Source organism: Brassica napus, chromosome C4 (assembly GCF_020379485.1).
Source record: "Brassica napus cultivar Da-Ae chromosome C4, Da-Ae, whole genome shotgun sequence".
Lineage (NCBI taxonomy): Eukaryota > Viridiplantae > Streptophyta > Magnoliopsida > Brassicales > Brassicaceae > Brassica > Brassica napus.
Genome location: NC_063447.1, coordinates 50743769 through 50764742, shown reverse-complemented (window position 1 = coordinate 50764742; position 20974 = coordinate 50743769). Strand labels below are relative to the sequence as shown.

General features: G+C 37.9%; 6 protein-coding genes across 8 annotated transcripts; 1 reads left to right on the top strand and 5 right to left on the bottom strand.

Moving 5' to 3' along the window:
- Positions 1-522: 522 nt before the first annotated feature.
- On the bottom strand, positions 523-989 carry LOC125586386 (chaperone protein ClpB4, mitochondrial-like). The gene has a single exon (XM_048756438.1). The coding sequence runs from the start codon at positions 987-989 to the stop codon at positions 684-686; it is 306 nt and encodes a 101-aa protein (XP_048612395.1). The 3' UTR covers positions 523-683.
- LOC106393954 (chaperone protein ClpB4, mitochondrial-like) lies at positions 523-4507 on the bottom strand. The gene is made up of 6 exons (XM_048755991.1): positions 3489-4507; positions 3292-3346; positions 3011-3168; positions 2601-2902; positions 2089-2347; positions 523-2042 (listed from the first exon to the last, which is right to left on the bottom strand). Exons 1-6 carry the CDS (start codon positions 4067-4069, stop codon positions 1010-1012), a joined length of 2388 nt encoding a protein of 795 aa, XP_048611948.1. The 5' UTR covers positions 4070-4507; the 3' UTR covers positions 523-1009.
- Positions 4508-6154: 1647 nt separating this feature from the next.
- On the bottom strand, positions 6155-8432 carry LOC106391204 (protein MAIN-LIKE 1). Of its 2 annotated transcripts, none has more exons than XM_013831805.3 (5): positions 8279-8432; positions 7530-8186; positions 7300-7449; positions 6718-7110; positions 6155-6643 (listed from the first exon to the last, which is right to left on the bottom strand). In XM_013831805.3, exons 1-5 carry the CDS (start codon positions 8360-8362, stop codon positions 6392-6394), a joined length of 1536 nt encoding a protein of 511 aa, XP_013687259.1. In that variant the 5' UTR covers positions 8363-8432; the 3' UTR covers positions 6155-6391. The 2 variants fall into 2 exon arrangements, with proteins under 2 accessions (XP_013687259.1, XP_013687260.1); XM_013831806.3 differs by having other exon boundaries at positions 6718-7104.
- A 4545-nt stretch (positions 8433-12977) lies between these two features.
- Positions 12978-15728, top strand: LOC106391206 (receptor-like protein 31). 2 transcript variants are annotated; one of them, XM_048756436.1, is made up of 2 exons: positions 12979-15059; positions 15219-15728. In XM_048756436.1, exons 1-2 carry the CDS (start codon positions 13022-13024, stop codon positions 15506-15508), a joined length of 2328 nt encoding a protein of 775 aa, XP_048612393.1. In that variant the 5' UTR covers positions 12979-13021; the 3' UTR covers positions 15509-15728. The 2 variants fall into 2 exon arrangements, with proteins under 2 accessions (XP_048612392.1, XP_048612393.1); XM_048756435.1 differs by having other exon boundaries at positions 12978-15728.
- An 830-nt stretch (positions 15729-16558) lies between these two features.
- Positions 16559-17448, bottom strand: LOC125586385 (protein MAIN-LIKE 1-like). The gene is made up of 2 exons (XM_048756433.1): positions 17295-17448; positions 16559-17202 (listed from the first exon to the last, which is right to left on the bottom strand). Exons 1-2 carry the CDS (start codon positions 17376-17378, stop codon positions 16789-16791), a joined length of 498 nt encoding a protein of 165 aa, XP_048612390.1. The 5' UTR covers positions 17379-17448; the 3' UTR covers positions 16559-16788.
- A 1878-nt stretch (positions 17449-19326) lies between these two features.
- On the bottom strand, positions 19327-20782 carry LOC106395261 (putative E3 ubiquitin-protein ligase SINA-like 9). Its single transcript, XM_048756432.1, has 2 exons — positions 20437-20782; positions 19327-20368 (listed from the first exon to the last, which is right to left on the bottom strand). Exons 1-2 carry the CDS (start codon positions 20656-20658, stop codon positions 20108-20110), a joined length of 483 nt encoding a protein of 160 aa, XP_048612389.1. The 5' UTR covers positions 20659-20782; the 3' UTR covers positions 19327-20107.
- Positions 20783-20974: the final 192 nt, after the last annotated feature.

Genomic DNA, 20974 nt, shown 5'->3' with positions numbered 1-20974 from the left:
ATATTTGAATCTTTTTTTTTTGACAAAATAAAATATTTGAATCTTTTTAAAGTTTCTTCCTAATCGAGATTTTTTTATGTCATCTTAAAACAGATGTCATAATTTTTATGCTTAATTTTTTTAGATTATCCTTCAAAATTATTACAACACAAGTCAAAGAACAATGTTTCGTGGGAAGCGCAAACACAGTGATATTTACACTTTCTGAGAAACTTGGTTAATGATGAGAGTTCAGTTGAAGCATTATGGATCAAAGGTGTAAGCAATAGAGACATTCCACTCAACAAATAAAGAAGAATTTGTTGGAGAAAGTGGTGTCGAAGAATAAAATAAAGAAGACTAACTTTATTTGTACGTATGCAGTATGTCATATAAAACGCTCAACAAATTATCATGAAGACATATTCATTTAAATGCTCGTGGTCAAAGAAGAAGTCAGTGTTTTTCTCCCATTTGCTTCTCGGAAAAAAATGATTAGAACAAAGAGTTACTACAACCCACACTGGCGGAACTAGGCGAGAATTGGGTGGAGCAAATATATTTTCATTAGTTTTATTGAAAATTGAGGAAATGCCCCATGCACATTCGGTTGAAAAGTTTGTTATCTAAAATGGTATGCCACATGTTGTCACGTTCGCTTGATCTGCTCATGTAATCAAATCTTCTTAACTTTGTTTGTAAGATCAAGCAGCCATTTCTTCAACAGGAGCATCACTCTCGAGCTTCTTGATGACCAGTTCATTGCTTGTCTGGTCAACATCGAGAAGAATAGTGTCATCCGCAGCAAATTCTCCTTTCAGAACTTTGTTGGCGATCTCCTTCTTCACAATCTTCTCAATCACTCGCTTCACCGGTCTTGCCCCATTGTTGGGGTCAAACCCTAGCTGAGCAAGGTGGTCCACTGCTTCTTGTGTGTACTCAAGTTTTATTTTATTCTCTTCCAACCTATTCTTGACTCGTCTCATCTGCACCCATTGGAAACAATTCATTTATACCAAAACTAAAAAAACTAAAAATATGTAAAACCTAAAAAGACTAAAAATAAATTACATACCTGAATCTCCACGATTTTGGATATTTCTTTTGTATCCAAAGGCTGGAAGACAATGTATTCGTCGATTCTGTTCATAAACTCTGGCTTGAAAGTTTTTCTTGCTAACTCCACAACTTGTTGCTTCATCGTCTCATAAACAGCCTCTTTGCGGTCTTCATTGCCCCGGAAAGTATCGAGTATACTTTGAGCTCCTATGTTAGACGTCATTATCACAAAGCAGTTTCTGAAACTCACCGTCCTCCCTTGAGAATCAGTTACTCTTCCATCGTCTAGTAGCTGAAGCAAGATATTGAAGACGTCAGGGTGGGCTTTCTCGATCTCATCAAACAGAACCACCGAGTAAGGTCTCCTGCGCACAGCTTCGGTTAGCTGCCCACCTTCTTCATAACCGACAAAGCCAGGAGATGCACCAATGAGCCGCGAGACGTTGGATTTTTCCATGTACTCACTCATATCGATCCTCACAATCGCGTTGTCAGTGTTGAAAAGGTATCCGGCTAGGGCCTTGGCAAGCTCGGTTTTACCAACCCCTGTTGGACCCATGAACATAAAACTTGCTATTGGGCGGTTAGGGTCTGAGAGACCGGCCTTTGAACAGCGGATAGCATCTGCTATTGATTCTACAGCCTTTCCTTGACCGATAACTTTCTTGTGAAGCACGTCTTCTAAGAGAAGCAGCTTTTCTTTCTCTGATTGCTGAAGATTTGATAGTGGAATACCTGTCCACTTGCTTATTATCTCTGCTATGTGGCGATCGGTTACGCCTTCTTTGATTTGTGACAGTTCAGAGGATCCAGACTTGGTGAGATTCTTCTCAGCTTCTTCTATCTGGCCTTGGAGGGACATAAGTGTTCCATACTTCAGCTCAGCAGTACGGTTTAGACTATTTTCACGTTTAGCGGATACATCAATCTGTAAAAAAAGACATTGAAAGTGTTTAGGAGTGCATATACGCATTTTGTAAACCCTAAACCGAAAAGTGACAAAATTTATTTACCTCTTCTTTAAGTGAACGTAGTTTAGTAATGAGAGACTTGTCTTCGTCCCATTGCGTGGTGAGTTCCTCCCATTTCTTGGTGATTTCTTTCTGTTTATCCTTAAGCTTGGTCAAATCATTCTCCATCTCCTTTTCCTTTTTAAAGAAAGCTTCAGATGATTTAAACGAATCTTTTCTCAAAGAAAGCTTCTCCATCTTCAGTTTGATCACAGTTTTGTCTATTTCTTCGAGTTCAGTTGGTTTCGAAATGGTCTCCATCTTCAGCTTTGCAGCAGCTTCGTCTACCAGATCAATAGCTGAAACAAAGACATCTTATATTAACCACACAAATAAGGGCAGATCTGGCGACATCTGGATGAAACATTACTCTTGGCCTCTAAAACTTTTGAAGGTTTTTTATATAGATAAATGCCTCTAAATTATGACGAGTTTTTTTATTTATAAAAGTTCTTAAATTTTTTTTACGGATATGAAATCTTAGATCCGGCCTGGCACACAAACATTTTCACAAGAAAAAAAAAAACAATTACGTGAAGGGCAAGTTTAAACCTTTGTCTGGAAGGAAGCGTTCAGTGATGTAGCGGTCTGACAAAACCGCTGCTGAAACAAGGGAACAATCTGATATCTTAACACCATGGTGCTTCTCGTACCGCTGTCTTAACCCACGAAGTATAGAGACGGTGTCTTCAACAGATGGTTGGCCACAGAACACCTGCTGAAACCTACGTTCCAGAGCTGGATCTTTCTCTATGTATTTGCGGTATTCGGTCAGCGTTGTTGCTCCAATGCATCGCAGTTCACCTCTTGCAAGCATTGGTTTCAAGATTTTGCTCGCATCCATTGAACCTGTACTACCTCCTACAAAAAAAAATTACTATTCATTCAACTTCCAACCCCTATAAAACCATAGTATTGTTGGCAATGAGACGTTAATATATAAACATCATTTTACTAATAACCAAGCACCTGCACCAACGAGAGTGTGGATTTCATCAATGAACAAGAGTGTCTTCCCATTGGAAGCAGTTATTTCCTTGAGTAATGCTTTCAGTTTCGCCTCAAATTCGCCTTGATATGTGGTGCCAGCAGCCAACGAACCCATGTCAAGAGATATCACCTACGTTATATTAAGCAACCATGTAAACAACAACCTTCCTCTGGCCCTCTAAAGATTTTTAAAAGTTTCTTTTTTTGCTAAAAAATTAACAGACTAAAAAGGCAAAGAGAAATATGGAGCAACCTTCCGATTCAAGAGATGTTCAGGGACTTCTCCTCTTACAATTCGCTGGGCCAACCTGAAAAAAGTATATATGCATGTAACCATTATACTACATTTTGTTGATGCTTCTCTTTATATAAAATTTGGTATTTAGCTCAGAGCCATCTCTCGGTAAAATCTTAAGCTTCAATTATTATATAAATAATTACAAGCCTTACCCTTCTGCAATAGCAGTCTTTCCTACACCAGGTTCACCAATGATAAGAGGATTGCTTTTTGTCATCCTGCCTAGTATCTGGATGCAGCGCTTAATTTCATCATCACGTCCAATTAGAGGAGGGAGCTTTCCTTGTCTAGCCATCTCAGTTAAATCAGTTCCACACTTTTCAAGTGCATTTTCATACTTTTCATGTGCATCTTTATCTCCATCCTTAACGAAAGACAAAACCAATGACCATCGAATTAATAAATTAAAATCGAAACACTGACACTGAAAAAGATCTACATGCAACCGACCACGAACCGTAGACATGAAGCGGCGCGGAGAAGGGAGCTGGAGCTGGAGAGAAAGAGGTAACAGTTGGCCACTACGAGGAGCGGCTAGAGTGGCTGGAGTAATTATGCCGTTATTGGGAGCTCCGATGAAGGAACTTGGCCGGAGAAGAAAGGAACTTGTGCTGAAGTGGTGAGCAGAGGCAGAGAGAGCGCGAGAACGGAAGAGGAGAGAGGGTCTTCTCGACAAAGCATTGTGAGCCTTGATGGCTAGGGAAATAGACTTTGACAATCTTCTGTACGCCATGTCAAGCTTAATTGAACAAGAAGAAGAGTGTTTGATTTTATTCTTTATAGAGGAAGACAGGTTTAATTAGGGTGCTTGGCGAAGAAGCAAACGAGTGTTTGGAGAAGACGCAAACTAGTGTTTTAATGAATAAGGAAAGATTTTCGTACATACGTTTAAAGGGAAACATAATTACAGCAAAAATAGAAAAGTTAACATATTAGAAACGTAAATAATTATTAGCTGATGCATGTGCATGCATGAATTTAATTCGAAAATAATATATATATATTTGGAAATTATACAAGTTATTTTTAATATATATATATATATATGTATTGAATTGTATAGATATGGTAGTTGGCATATTGTATGTATAAATACAGTATTTGAACTATATAGTAATTTAAACAAATTAATTATGATTAATATATGTATGTTGTGTGTAATTCAAATACTGTATTTATACATATAACTAGGTGTTTTCCTGCACCATGTGCAGTGATTAAATTTTACATTATATTTTTTTAAAAAAATTGTTAATATTTTAGATTTTATTATTTTAAATTAATATTTTAATAAAAATACTAAATACTAATTTAGTTAAACATATAATTAAGATAAAATAAACAATTTGATTTATTTAAAATTAATTTCAAGTTATATTTAAAATTTTAATTTACATATATTTTAATTTATTTATTTTGGGTAAGATAAATTAAATTAACTTGTATACAGTGAAATTGATATAATTATTTTTATAATTATAAAAAATAAATTAAGAATAATTCCTAAAAATTTTAGATATCAAAAATAAACAAATGATATCACGATTAAAAAATATTTTTTTAAAAAATAGATTGTATAACATTTTGAAAATATTTTTCAGTAATAATTTTTTTATGATTATAAAAATATATTTAAATACTATTTTGAAATTTTAAAATCTTTTATATTTCCCTTGTCATATTATTTAATGAAATACTAGATTCTGACCCGCCTTTTTAAAGGGCGGGTATATTTTTTGTTTTGGTATTTTTGAGAAATTTAATTTTTTATATTTTTGTTATTTTTTTGTAATTATATTTGAGTTTAATATTAATTTAATTTAATATAATTTTGATAACTATGTTAAATATGTCAAGTTGCATAACTATACACTTGTGCTATATGCATTTAAGAAATTATTTTTAGACTTTATTCCTAAAGTTTGCAACATATTATATTTTCTTAGTAATTTCTTAATATAATTAGTCAAGAATATTCGTACCCAAAAACTCTGACTCGGAATCGACCTGAAAATCAAAGTCTCATATTCCATTAGACCTTGCATATATACTCGAACGTTTTTAAAGTATTATATCTGAAAACCAATATCAAAACTAACAAGCACCAAAATATTTTTAACATATTCTGTTAAATATATGTGTACATTTGGTTAATATGGTCTTTACTAATTTTAAATAAAATCACATTTAATAAATATTTTTAATCGAATAATCTATTTGAAACGGGTTAAAGTAAATGATTTTATATGAATATTTATTTTTATTAAATCTACTTGAACCCCATTACCAAAAACACAATTGTGAACATAATAGTGGACACGTGTAATATATGGTTGAAGGTAAAAAAAACACAGATGATTAAAAAATCATGTGGGAAGATCACAAAAAAAATGATTCGTTGATAATATCAAACAGTTATTAAAAGGGAGTTGGGATTATACTTGTTGCCTTCATTTTTGGTAGTCCACTAAGACAAAAGTATTTATAGATATAAATTGGTTAGACATGACCTTTATCAATGCAATAGATTTAAATATATTTATTTTGATGATGATTTATTAGTTATTACCATATTATCAAAATTTACCAAAAATTGAAATTAACATTAAATGTTGTTGTTATGTCATCAATTTTAATATGCCAAGTTACATTTTTTGGATGAGATTGATTTTGGAGATAACATGTGTGAAATGTCGAGGGGATATGCCAACTACCATATCTATATAATTCAATACATGCCAAAGTAAAACAACAAGAAAAATATTTTCCACCAGCGATTCAAATTATTGAGAAGAATGAAACCACAATTGGAAACTACTGTTCTCAACTTTATGAACTTCATGACTCATGAGTTTGTACCAGCATTGTCATTCATCTTAGATCACAATATAACACCATGGACCATATCAGGACCAGAGGTGATATCAGTCTGAATTTAGGTTAAACCATGTCATTCTATTTAGATAGAAGTTGTCATTGTCTTCGCACCTAGTGCCCAATAATATATGCATAAACACTGCAACAAGTTGAAAACGTAAACTAAAACAAAAGAGCTTCATGTATTCTTTTGAAGCAGTAGAGATGAAAGATCACTACCGCCACCACCATTATTCATCGTCGGAGTTTGTTCATTCCGACGCCGGCGCTTTCCATAACTACTATTAACCGCCACCTCTTGCCATCCTCCAAACGTCAAACTACTAGAAAACGTATCCTTCACACTCTCCATCACTTCCCTCTCTACCGGAGACAATCTCTCCATCGAAATCCCTGAAGCAGCTTCCTCAAACTCTCTCATACAAGCAATCTACACAAAAACCAAATACAAAATCAACTTCCGCTAGTTCCAAAATACAAGATGACTCGTCCTTTTTTTCTTACCATATTCATGACTTGGTTCTCGAGAAACGCTTCTCTGTTTAGTTTGGTGATACTGATCCGAGCATACCACTCCATGTAAGCTCCATCATCCACCACATTGCCACCTCCAGAACTGTCCACGATATGGTCTCCACGCTCAGCCCATTCCTCGCACGCTGCAGTCATCGACGTGTCCAAGTCATCAAGCCGCCGGTTCTTCCTATCGCGGCGTTTCACTTTCTGAGGTATCGGCTGTCGTTTCCCAAACTGCCTCAAACACCTGTCTGGGAAATGCAACTCAATCTTCTCGAAGCATACAAGAGTCGTCTTCGATCTTCCTAGACTCAGCTTGGCTTTAACATGTGGAGGGATCATGTTCTCATATCTTTCGTATGGGCACCAACAGATCTGCATCTTCACAACACTCAAAATCAACCACAACCAGGGCCGGTCCAGGGCCAAGCCTGATGAAACATCGGTCTCAGGCCCCCAAATTAGTTAAAAAAAAAATTTCAAGCCCCAAACAATTGAAATTTTTACTAAATCGTCTACAGCCCCCAACAACAAACATTCTTAAAGGATGAACTGATAGGGTGGTGTTACCTTGGTTGGATCTAGATCATCAAGCTCTCTCCGGTACTCAGAGAGATCAGTTTTGGATCTACTTCCTTTACCTTTCCACAAAAGAGCGAGTGGGAAACTCGCTTCGGATTTCTCCGGTCTACCAATATCCAAGTGGAAATAACTCCAACACTACACATACACACACGCGAAACAATCATATAACCAAAAACTCAAATGAGTCTACATTAAAACCAGCAAAACTAACATACCTGAAGCAGCGTCAAGCATCCACAAATATTACTCTGAGACTTAAGCGACGCGTTACCAAGAGCACGATAAAGACAAGCCAACGCGGCAGCACCCCAAGCGTACCTCCCAGCTCGATCAAAATCCTCAAACAAAGGCAAATACTTCACCGACACTTTATCGCCATCGGTAGTAGCGAAGATCGTACTCCCAATCAGATACAAAAGATAAGCCCGAGTGTGACACTTCACAACGTCAGAAGAAGCGTCTTCAGGACACTCGGAGAACGTTCTCTTGAGCCAGTTAAGCTTCACCCTCGAGCAGTTCACTTCCTTGTTGGCTGCAGACGGGAGCTTCCCCAAGAGCCTACCGCACATGTCCATCGCAGCCTCGTCGCCTACTTTGGAGCCAACGACGGGGTCTCCATCGATCTGGAGGCCGAGGACTAAGGATACTTCGTCGAGGGTTATCGTCGTTTCTCCTAGAGCGAGATGGAATGTGTTGGTTTCTCTTCTCCACCGCTCGACGAGAGCGGAGATTAAGGAGTTGTTTAGTGTCATTGGGCCGATTCGGCGGAAGAGTCCGAAGCCTGCTTTGTCGACGAGCTTGGTTTGTTCGTCGGTGAGTTTCCATTGATGGAGGAGTGAAGTGTGTTCTTGGCAACGGAGGAGACCTCGTTCCTATAGGGGAAGGAAAGAGAAGATATTTGAAATCGAAAAGAAAAAAACTAAGAATTGAAAATTGAAAGATAAAAGGGAGTTCGGACAGGAACCTGTGCTTCCCAGACAGCAGATGAAACATGGAGTTCTTGTTCGTAAAGGACAGATGGATCAACGGGTCCGACATCAATATCCATGGAGAATGCAGATGAAAAAAGACCAAGTTGGGGATGGAAAGCTAATTGTACCCTAAATTGGACTCGCTGTACCGGTTATATTGGTTTGGTTGAGTTAAACCGAATATGTGAACCATGGGATTGGATTGTTCAGTTTAGATTAACCGAACCGTGCCAATAATATATGCATAATATAATTATATAACCGATAAAGGCGGTTCCAACTGAAAATTCACAGCGATGACTCCGTTATTGTGGCTTAACAACGACTTCATTTTCTTCTCTGAAAGAATCATAATAATGTTTATTGGTTTTTCATCCTTCATTCAGCAGATCATCCAGGTCATATTATCTTGCAACTATAAATGTTCAGTCGCTCTCCTAATCCCAAAACGATGTGAGATAGAAGACGACATGTTTGTCTTAACTCTGAAGCTTATATTACATATTCATTTGGTTTGGTATAGGGCAGTTACAACGATTTTGGATAAAATTTAACTTAATTCACACAACATGAACTTGGATCTGTATAACAAATTAGATAGACATCTACTAAAGTACAAACATACAGTGGTTAATAGCATCAGTTCGCAGAGTAATGAAGTAGTAGCGTCTTGATGATCCTAATGAGTCTCCCGCTTGATGCATATACCACATTTGCGGTAAGGCAACATACATGAAGGAACCAACATATAGCGCGAACATGGTGGTTCATTGCTAACTTCACGGACTCTTTGGAGGTTTGAGTTAAACGACAAGTGATCACCGGAAGCTAAAGATAGCTTCAGTTGGTAGGAGAACTTGTCTGCTCCTGGTCCAATACAGTAGGCATAGAATATCCGACCGTCTGGCATGTCGAACCACTCCACAACCACAATTTCTCCTTCTCCTTCCGTAGTCTGTTCCTTGAGAATGATCCTCTTATACGTTGAGAGATGCCTACGCACAAGCGTTCCACATTTAAACATGCTCAATGAAAAGGACAGGCCGAATTTAGCAGCGCGTGGTGCGGCAATGCTGTGTTTATATAAATCCAATCTTTTTAATGTTTTCTCTTGAGCGGTGAGAACTAATCTTCGCTGGAAGGTGAGAGAGGGATGCTTGTAGTCGTGGTTTCCCTGAGCTTTCGTTCATGGATGTCGAGTGGGTAGCAACCCTGGTTCAAGTCTCTTATGATTCGATTTATAATCATCTCGATTGAGACATCGATTTTGTTGCCTTGAACCGGAAGCCTCATTCATCAGTATGAGCAGGTCGTTTGTTTTCGTAACTTTCTTATCTTCAGCAAATAGAAAAGAATGTGTTCTTTGTGAAGAGTAGTAAAGAAATGCATCTTGTTTTCTTCTCGTTGAATAATCGAGTGGTGGGGGAAGTGTTTAATCATCATTGAAACATAATGTTTCAGTTATGTGGGAATGAAGTAATCATCAAAGTCATATCTCTTGCTGAGCGAGGGAAATTCTCTTTAACTCACGAGCTCTTCAGCCTTGGGATGTCGTTTGCGGAAAATCTCTCTCGTCAAACTTAATGTAGTGGTGATCCCATCTCACTGTGATAAAAATATGACGTTTTTTTTACTTGTTCTTCCTTTTCCTATGAGAGCTCGTGCTCTTGTCTGGCGAGAGGGTGGAAGAAGATTCTTATTCTCAAGGTAATAATATCGTTCTGCTAATAGTTTTCTCCATTCTTGGCTTTGTCGAGTTGCTTTGTCGGATGAAGGATTATATTCTAGCCAAATATGTTACCGTATTGGACTCGTGAAGCAAATGGCAAACATGCTAATGGTCTTTAAAACTCGGGCTCTTCTCTTTGAAAAGTTTGTGTCTTTGTTCATTATTATAATGAAAATAGGATTCGTTTCTCGTTGTAATATGGACACGTTTTTACTTTATACATCATGCATATAATCGAGTGTCTTCCCTTCTCAAATAGTCTGAATCATTTTGTTGTTAATAATCACGTCTAGGCAGACATGGTTTAATGAATGATCGATCGCGCCAGGTCGGGAGGATGATTTCATCAGTCTTGAGCGAGACATTAGTTCAGTCTCGAGCAAAGCGTTTCCCTTCATCGGTCTCGAGCAAGATGTCGGCTTTATCATTTTTGTTGTCTCGAGCGAGACGTTGGCTTCACTGGTCTCGAGGGAGACCGATCGACGTGAAACATCTATATTACTTCCTTGAGTTTTGTTGATAAACGTTAACCTTCGGTGCTGTTTCTCTCGTTGAACCAAAGAAGTCTTTAGGGGCTCGTGCTTCATCTTTGGGAAGTGGAGAAGTCTTCATAGTGAAAGATGTCTACGGTTTTGGCTCCTTGAGGTCCACGAATTCTCGTTTGTCACTTTTCCATAAAATGGTAGTGAGGATATTTCGTGTTTCCTTGTCGGTGTTTTGCTCCAAGAGAGATATGGTGTAATCATCATAAAAAGAGAAAGTCAAAACCAATTCACACGGCACATAGGACTATCACTTTCTTGGTGGAAGAAGATCCTCATTATCATGAGATCATAATAATATATTTCTGTTTGTTTACAATTTTCTCCATCCTCCGATGAGAAGTCCCGTTGAGCTGATTTGCTGGAGGAAAGATTCTGGTCTGGTCAAATACGTGACCGTGTCGTGAAGAAAATAACGAGCACATTAGTGGTCTTTAAGAGCCCGTACTCTTCTTCTTTGGAAAGTGGAGAACTCCAGTCTCTAGACGTCTCTTCGATACAGATATCGAGCTCTCGAAGGTCGGTCGTACTTAGCTTTTTGTACACATTCCGAAACGTGCTCGAGGTATTGGGTTTCGGCCTCTTTTAGGTTCTTCCTTGCTTTTCATCATCTATTGATTGAGGAATCCTGCTTGATTCATGGTAAGGTCTTTTTCTTCGCTTTGTTCCAAGACCATCTTCTGTTGATAATCGCTTTTATGCATCTGTTCGGTTAGCAACCTTTCTCGTGTTGGGCGATCATTTGACTGGACCCGAACTCGGGAGGTCGGGCTATCAGAACTCGTCGTCGGCCTCCTGTGGTTTGAGGACATTGTCGGTGAAATTCGGCGAGATGAATTATTTTTATCAGTAACAGAGATTCGATTTGGCTGAAGTCGGAATTGAATCTCATGTTCCGTTTCTAGTTACGATCTAGTAAGATTGATGTCATCTTGATGGGATGGTTCGTTTGTTGCGATATTGAACACCATATGAGATGGATCCACTTTCGTGCTTACAAGCCTTAGATCGGGTTCCTATCAAGGATGTTTTTCGTTTCTCTTTCCCATAGGTGGCGCCAAAATGTAGATCCTAAAATCTATACTAAATATTTGATAGTGTTTGAGATGTAAAACTAGGGAGGAAAAAGGAAATGGGCAACAATATCCTCGGAACACAACGATGTTATCAGGTATGAGTCGACAAAAATGGACTCTATTCGTATACTGAATAGCATAGAGATATATATCGAGAGAAAGAAGGATCAATGATTGAACTCGAGGTCCAGCTGTCTACGTACCCGTCAAGGGATCAAGTCTAAACGTAGTTCAATTATGATCATCTCGAAAAGAGATGTCGGGTTTGTCATTTCTTCGGAGGAGACGTCGGATTCATCTAATAGACGTCGGGGTTCATCTCTTGTCGCCCCGTATGAGATGTTTTTTGTGTACAATCACTGAATCTTGAGAAGATATAGCGGTGGAAAATGTCTTTAAAGTTTGATATCGATCAATAAGAACATGTCTTGTTACGTAATGATCGGAGTTCGACGTCGCGAGATCTTCACTATGAAGACGTCATGATCCATTTGCTTGGTGATGGCTCATGAAGTGGCCTCTTGATCGTTGCTTTTGTTATCAAGTGGAGAGGATTATGGGAAAGGCATGTGTAGTCTCCTGTTCTTCTTCAGGTCTGAGGCCCCCTAAAGATAACCATCTTTTTGTTATTTATAGGAGTTCGTCTCCTATCAATCAGCAAAGTGGTTGCACATGATCACTAAGTCAACACCTAACTCCTCTTTACTAGGACGTGGAGCTAATGAGTTTTATTCGGTGGGCATTTGACTTAGTCCATATTTTGTATGCTTTTATTCGTTTAGATTATTAGACGGTTCGATTATTAAACCGCCTATACTGAACCGAAGGATGGTTAAACCACCAACGACTTAGAGCTTCCGGCGGAACGGTTTTGGTGATGAATTCTCCGAGTTATGGGCCTTTATTCTACTGGGCTTTGTTCGGCTTTTTTCAATTCCGGCCCAACTTTGAGCTTGACCGAAATTGGGTCAAACATTAATAATTTTATTTTATTTTTCTTTAACTATTATCTGTTTAGAAAAAACCATTGATTTGACATCAAAACTATCTAAAATTCAATAACATGGAAACAAAAAAATAATTGTAATTTTTGGTTATCATTGGAAAAACTTAAAACATCAAACATTTTAACCGAGGAAACCAAAATAAATATTTATTTAAAATGATAGTTATATTTATGAGATTAAAAATAAAAAATAACAAAACTAATAATCACATTTTGCACAAAGCTGTTATTACCTAGTTTGTATTTATTCCTCCTTCAATTTACCTTGGAATTATGCGTAAGACTTACGAAGTCATCGCCCTTATAGAGAATTTTCTTCTATAAAGATTCAGCTGCTGCCATTACCATTCATTCAAAAACTTATCTTGGTTTCTGAGAAAGAAATGGTGATAATTCAAGGTCAGCGTTATTCCTTATGTGGTGCGATTACCATATATTTCTTCTGTTTTCTTCACCCCTTGTCAAACAGTTTTGCTTCTCCTACACGGTCCATGTGCCGCCCCGACCAAAGAGATATTCTTTTGGAGTTCAAATCAGAGTTTCCCAAAGAAGAGTTCTCCGAGTTCCCTAAGTTCTCAGCAAGTTTATGGGACGAAAACGGTGATTGTTGTTCTTGGGATGGCGTCACATGCGATGGTACGTTTGGCAAGGTGATATCTCTACAACTCATGTCTTATAGTGGCAACAACTCTTTGAAATTTAACAGTGCTCTTTTCAAACTCCAAAATCTTCGTCAGCTAAGGCTTTCAAATTGCTATCTTTATGGGGAGATTTCTTCTTCATTTGGGAACCTTTCTCGCCTCACATATCTTGACCTTAGCCAAAATCAATTAGTTGGTGAGTTTCCGATTTCAATTGGAAACCTAAACCAACTAACCTACCTGAGCCTTAGCGAAAACAATCTTCATGGCAATATTCCAATTTCACTTGCCAATTTGACGAAGTTGTCTCAGTTAGACCTCTCAGAAAATCAGTTTACTGGTGGCATTTCCCATCTTAAACTTTCAAATTTAACCAGCCTGATCCTTCTAAACCTTTTCTCTAATAACTTTCAGTCCACTCTTCCACGTGACTTGAGTCGACTCTGCTACTTGGAGTACATTTCGGTGGGTGATAACTCATTTGTTGGGTCTTTCCCTACATTTTTGTTCATGATCTCTTCATTACGAATGGTTAGTTTGGGTGGAAACAAATTCAGTGGACATATCGAGCTCGGGAATACATCTTCTTCGTCCAACCTTGATTCTTTGTTTCTTGGTGATAACGAATTTGTTGGGAAAATTCCCCAATCTCTATCAAGATTTTCTCATCTCAGAGAATTACATCTTACCAACAACAATATCAGTGGCCCAATCCCACAATCTATACCTGAACGTCTCCGGCATTTGGATCTTAGCTACAACAACTTCATGGGGCCAATACCCGAATATATATCCGAATTTCTAAGTGTTAGCTATCTGGATCTTAGCCACAACCATTTCATTGGATCAGTTCCCAAATCTTTGTCCAAGTTAAATCTCTTTTATCTTGGTCTTTCAAACAATAAATTAGAAGGCGAAGTACCAGGATTTTTTGTCATGTGGGAGGTAGTTCTTGCTCAGAATGCATTCAGCAGCTTTGGGAAATCATGGGAAGCTCTTAATGATTCGGAAGTGTCGGTGTTGGATCTTAATTCTAATTCAATTGGAGGACCATTTCCTGATTGGATCTGCAAACTAAGATCGTTACGGATCTTAAACTTGTCAAATAATCTCTTTGTCGGCTCAATACCTCAATGTTTAAGGAACTCCATTGGCTATCTTAGAGTGTTAATTCTACATCACAATTGTTTCAACGGAATTATTCCAGATATATTTTCCAATGCGACCATGTTGAAAACAGTTGATGTCAGCCACAACCAGCTGGAGGGAAAACTCCCAAGATCCATGATCAAGTGTCAAGCTATGCAATTTCTGAATTTGAATGGCAACAAAATCAAGGACATATTTCCATCTTGGTTGGGATATATGTCGTCATTACATGTCCTCATCCTGCGATCTAACCAGTTTCATGGGACGTTGTATCAGCCCCAGGTATCTACTGAGTTTCAAAGTGCCAGAGTCATCGATATATCACAGAATTACTTCACTGGAACTTTACCGCCTTCATATTTTTCCAACTGGCGTGATATGAGCACATCATCCATAGAAGATGACACGCTTTACGTCCACATGGACGAGTACATGGCCGATGACGAGTATTGGCCTAGCTATGGGGAAAAATATCATAATTCGATGGAGATGGTGAATAAAGGAGTAGAGATGGAGTTTGGGCGGATCCGGAAAGATTACAAAGCCATTGATTTTTCTGGAAATAGATTATATGGAAGCATTCCTGAATCAATCGGCTTGTTGAAAGGATTGCGTCTTCTGAATTTGTCAGGTAATGCATTCACAAGCAACATCCCCCAATCCTTGGCAAATCTAACGGTGCTTGAAACACTAGACGTGTCGCGAAACAAGCTGTCTGGTCATATTCCTCTTGAACTTGGCAATATCTCTTCTCTTTCTAACATGAACTTCTCTCATAACTTTCTCGAAGGCTCTGTGCCAAGGGGCACGCAGTTTCAAAGCCAAAAATGTTCTTCATTCATGGACAACCCCAAACTCGATGGTCTTCAGGAAATATGTGGAGAAACTCATTCTCCTAATCCTACAACACCACAAGATTCCGAGGATCTAACAGAGCAAGAAGAACCAGTGTTCAACTGGATAGCAGCTGCGATAGCCTATGGACCTGGAATCTTCTGCGGATTAGTGATTGGACATATTTGGTTCATGGAGAAGGTCCGCCAAAACAAACCTCGAGTGCTCACCATAAATACTCGTTAACCTCATCTTGTACGTTTCTCCAAGTCTTTGTGAACCATATACTATCTCCAACATGTATTGTTTATGTTTCTTCTATTTTATACTCTAAAAATCATGTGTGTTTGTTTCTGATATTGTGTTTTTATTGCTTTGTTATAAATACATTTGCTCGTTTTGTATTACATAGAAATACTAGAAAACTCTAACGTTTAAGAGAAATATTATTTTTACTTCTTGTTTACACTGACACTCAGCAGCTAATTTATCTGTCCAGCAAAGTAACACTTTCTTTTGTCAACCATAAAAAGTAATACAAACTCGTTTCTTTTATTACGTATCACATTTTCAAAATTTGCCAACTTCATTCAAATTCTCATATAGCACAAGAGTTTCAAAATTTCTGAAATGGACCTCTACAATTTTATTTTTGTTAAATCATTTGTGAAGCAAAACGGTTTTTAGGTACATAAACTATTACGTTATGTATTTCAACTAAAAAAGATTTTAGGGTCAAATCAAATTTTCTAGACATTATTTGAAAAAATGATTTGCTTATATGTCATCACCATATTTATTCTCACCAAAAAATATGACATTGGTTTTAGAAAAAATATGACATGAGATCACTTAATTGTAACATATATAGCTTCCTTTAAAAATGCTCATATTTTTGACAAAAAAATTTTAAATATGGTGATAACTAATAACTCATACAACAACCATTAAAGTAAATTTTCATTATAAATTTTATTTTTGTCAAGATTTTATTTTTGAAATATAATGACTAATTTTTTTATCTTTTTTTTGTTGACTACTAATTTTTTTAATCTATGTTTATCAAATTTGGTATAAATATACATATTTTATCAAAATTATTTGTAAATATGCCTTACAAATATAAAACTAAAACAATACTCTATCCGTTCCCGAAAGTAAAATGTTTTAGATTTTTTATTTGTTCCACAAATATAGATTTTCTATATGTTTAAGGTACTTTTTAATACTTTTAAAAAACATTAAATGAAAATATTTGAATTGATTAAATTTCATTGGTGAAAAATTATTGGAAAATATATAATAAAGTAAAAGAAAAATTAAATTATAAATATTTATTGAATTCTTAATAAGCGTGAACACTTTAAAAAAATCTTATTTTCGAGAACCAGTGGCGAACATAGTAAGAGCCGTAGGGGGGCACATGCCCCCATCTAATTTTTTAATTTCTTTGAGTAGTTAAGCTTAATCAATGACAATTATAAAATATAGTGAGAAATGTTATGTGCCCTCCATTAAATCCAGTTCTATATCCGCCTCTGCAGAGAACGTTCTCTTAAGCCAGATAGGTTTAACCCTCGAGCAGTTAACTTCTTTGTTCGCAGCGGACGGGAGCTGCCCCAAGAGTGTCCCGCACATATCCATCGCAGCCTCGTCCCTACTTTGGAGCCAACGACGAGGTCTCGATCGATCTGGAGGCCGAGTACTAAGGATACTTCGTCGAGGGTTATCGTCGTTTCTCCTAAGGGGAGATGGAATGTGTTGGTTTCTCTTCTCCACCGCTCGACGAGAGCGGAGATTAAGGAGTTGTTTAGTGTCATTGGGCCGATTCGGCGGAAGAGTCCGAAGCCTGCTTTGTCGACGAGCTTGGTTTGTTCGTCGGTGAGTTTCCATTGATGGAGGAGTGAAGTGTGTTCTTGGCAACGGAGGAGACCTCGTTCCTATAGGGGAAGGAAAGAGAAGATATTTGAAATCGAAAAGAAAAAAACTAAGAATTGAAAATTGAAAGATAAAAGGGAGTTCGGACAGGAACCTGTGCTTCCCAGACAGCAGATGAAACATGGAGTTCTTGTTCGTAAAGGACAGATGGATCAACGGGTCCGACATCAATATCCATGGAGAATGCAGATGAAAAAAGACCAAGTTGGGGATGGAAAGCTAATTGTACCCTAAATTGGACTCGCTGTACCGGTTATATTGGTTTGGTTGAGTTAAACCGAATATGTGAACCATGGTATTGGATTGTTCAGTTTAGATTAACCGAACCGTGCAAATAATATATATAACCGATAAAGGCGGTTCCAACTGAAAATTCAGCGCGATGACTCCGTTATTGTGGATTAACACAACTTCATTTTCTTCTCTGAAAGAATCTTATAATAATGTTTAATTTTTTCATCCTTCATTCAGCAGATCATCCAGGTAGGCCTTGTTCGTTTGTACATCTGGAAGATGCATCCAGATGGTCCATCTAGATGTCTTATCTAGATGCTCCATCTGGATATTGTTCGTTTCTTCATTTCGTCCATGCATGGATGAATCATCTGAATGCAACTATGTTCGTTTGATTTTCATTTTTTAATTTCCATCTACATCCAGGTGAACTAGTTAATAAAATGACTAAAATATAATTTTGTACGTTTCGGCGGAAAAATAACATTTTTACCGTTTAGGCGGAAAATATTTTTGCGGTTTTTGAGGAAAAATATGTTTTTGGCGAAAAAGTGTATTTTCGTGGTTTCGGCGGAAAATACGTTTTTATGGGTCTGGCGGAAAAATACGTTTTTGCGGTTTGGACGGGAAAAGTGTATTTTTGCGGTTTTGGCGGAAAAAGTGTTTTCGACGAGAAAAGTTTTTTTCACGATTTTGACTGGAAAGTTTTTTTTTTCGTGATTTTGGCGGGAAAAGCTTTTTCGCGATTTTGGTGGGAAAGTTGTGTTTTCCAGTTTTGGCGGGAAATTGTGTTTTTCTGGTTTTGGCGGAAAAATTCTGTTTTCTGGTTTTGGCGAAAAAATTCCGTTTTCCGGTTTTGGCGAAAAAATTCCGTTTTCCGGTTTTGGCGGGAAAATTGTGTTTTTCTGGTTTTGGCGGAAAATGCGCTTTTCCGGTTTTGGCAGGAAAATTCAGTTTTTCGGTTTTGGCGGGAAAATTGTGTTTTTCCGGTTTTGGCGGAAAAATTGTGTTTTTCCGGTTTTGGCGGGAAAATGTGTTTTTCCGGTTTTGGCGGGAAAAATATGTTTTCCGGTTTTGGCGGGAAAATTCATTTTTTTCCGATTTTTGCGGGAAAGTTGTGTTTTTAAGTTTTGGCGGGAAAATTCTGTTTTTCGGTTTTGGCGGGAAAATTTGTGTTTTCTGGTTTTGGCGGGAAAATTGTGTTTTTCGGTTTTGGCGGGAAAATTACGTTTTTCTGGTTTTGGCAGAAAAATTCAGTTTTCCGGTTTTGGCGGGAAAATTGCATTTTTCTGGTTTTGGCAGAAAATTGCGTTTTTTCCGGTTTTGGCGAGAAAATGCTTTTTGCGGTTTTGGTCGGAAAATGTTTTTTGGAGTTTTGGCGGGAATTTGCATTTTTTGGGTTTTGGCGGGAAAATGCGTTTTTTTGGGGTTTGGCGGGAAAATGCATTTTTTCGGTTTTGACGAGAAAATGTATTTTTTCGGTTTTGGTCAAAAAGTGCGATTTTACTGGTTTGACCGAAAAAATGTGTTTTTATGGAAATGTGCGTTTTACATTTTTTTTTGCGGAAAAACGCATCCTGCGGTTTTAGCAGGAATGTGTGTTTTTCAGTTTTTGCGAGAAAATGTATTTTTTGGTTATAACGGAAAAATGTATATGCAAGAAAATAGAATTTATGGTTTGAAAATAATATTTTGATTTTAAAAAGAGAAAAAGACAAAAATAGCACTAAATCAAGTTTATGTTCCCAAACTAGCACTCAAGGTCAAAAGTCACAAAAATAGCACTTAATGTTTTATCAAAAGTCACAAACTTATGGTTTAGAGTTAAAGGGTGGGGTTTAGGATTTAGGGTTTAGGGTTTAGGGTTTAGGGTTTAGAGTTTAGGGTTTAGGGTTTAGATTTTAGGGTTTAGGGTTTAGATTTTAGGGTTTAGGGTTTAGAGTTTAGGGTTTAGGGTGTTATGGTTTAGGGCCGTAATGTTATCTTGCAAATATAAATGTTCAGTCGCTCTTCTTCTAATCCCAAAACAATGTGAGATAGAAGACGACGTGTTTGTCTTAACTCTGAAGCTTATATTACATATTCATTTGGTTTGGTATAGAGCAGTTACAACGATTTTGGATAAAATTTAACTTAATTCACACAACATGAACTTGGATCCGTATCACACATTAGATAGACATCTACTAGAGGACAAACATACAGTGGTTAATAGCATCAGTTCGCGAGTAATGAAGTAGTAGCGTCTTGATGATCCTAATGAGTCTCCCGCTTGATGCATATACCACACTTGCGGTAAGGCAACATACATGAAGGGACCAACATATAGCGCGAACATGGTGGTTCATTACTCACTTCACGGACTCTTTCGAGGTTTGATGTAAACAACAAGTCATCACCGGAAGCTAAAGATAGCTTCAGTTGGTAGGAGAACTTATCTGCTCCTGGTCCAATACAGCAGGCATAGAATATCCGACCGTCTGGCATGTCGAACCACTCCACAACCACAATTTCTCCTTCTCCTTCTGTAGTCTGTTCCTTGAGAATGATCCTCTTATATGTTGAGAGATGCGTACGCACGAGCGTTCCACATTTAAACATGCTCAAGGAAAAGGAAAGGCCAAATTTAGCAGCGCATGGTGCCGCAATGCTGTGTTTAGCAGCGCCGTGTTTTTATAAATCCTTGAAGGAGCAAGTAAAGTCACAGCTGCTAAAGGGGCAAGTACGTTGGGTGAAAGGACAATGATTCACATGTGCTGATGTTTCAGAACAAGAGACAATCTTGGAGCAACCATCATTCGGACATGGAACTCTAAGAAGTTCAATAACCCGCTCCATTGCTCTGTTGCGGGAAAGAGTGGGTAAGGAGCATGTTGCACACTTCTTGCTCAACGTTTGGCAGCAAGTAGAGCATGCTATATGACCATTATCACACTATATGCCCAAAAAAAGATATTGTGAGAGAAGTGGAGTTAAGGTAGAAACAGATTGAGACATGTAACCTGGAAGATGGGAATGGTGAGAGGATTAAAGCAAATGGGACAGTCTGTAACATCCAGATCCAGCAGCGTCGCAGTGCGTTCGGTCGGAGAACGTTGCCTCTTTTGCGAAGTTTTGTTGGTGAGTACAATCGGTCTCTCGTCCTCGGATTCTCCGGAGGAACTCTCCATTTCAGAGATCAGTCTGTCGTCCTCGGATTCGGATTCTCCGGAGGAACTCTCCATCTCGAGAGAACTATCAGAGACACACGTTGTTGGTCAAGTCAATCCAAAGGTCTGCATCTTCAAACCCTAGCTGATTGTCTGGTTCACATTTGTTCAGTTTTGGGCTCAGGCCCACTAAAATAAATAGTATTGGGCTCTGCATCCCTTAGCCCATTACAGTTTCTTCTCCTTTCACTTCCTTCTTCTTCGTCATTCTCATTCTGAATTTTAGACGGTCAGTAGACGATATATGGATATAGTGTCGACAAATGCCTTCACAGTTTTCTGATTTGTTTATTCCCGCTATTTTTGTCTTCCTCGTTTCTCAGTTTCTCGA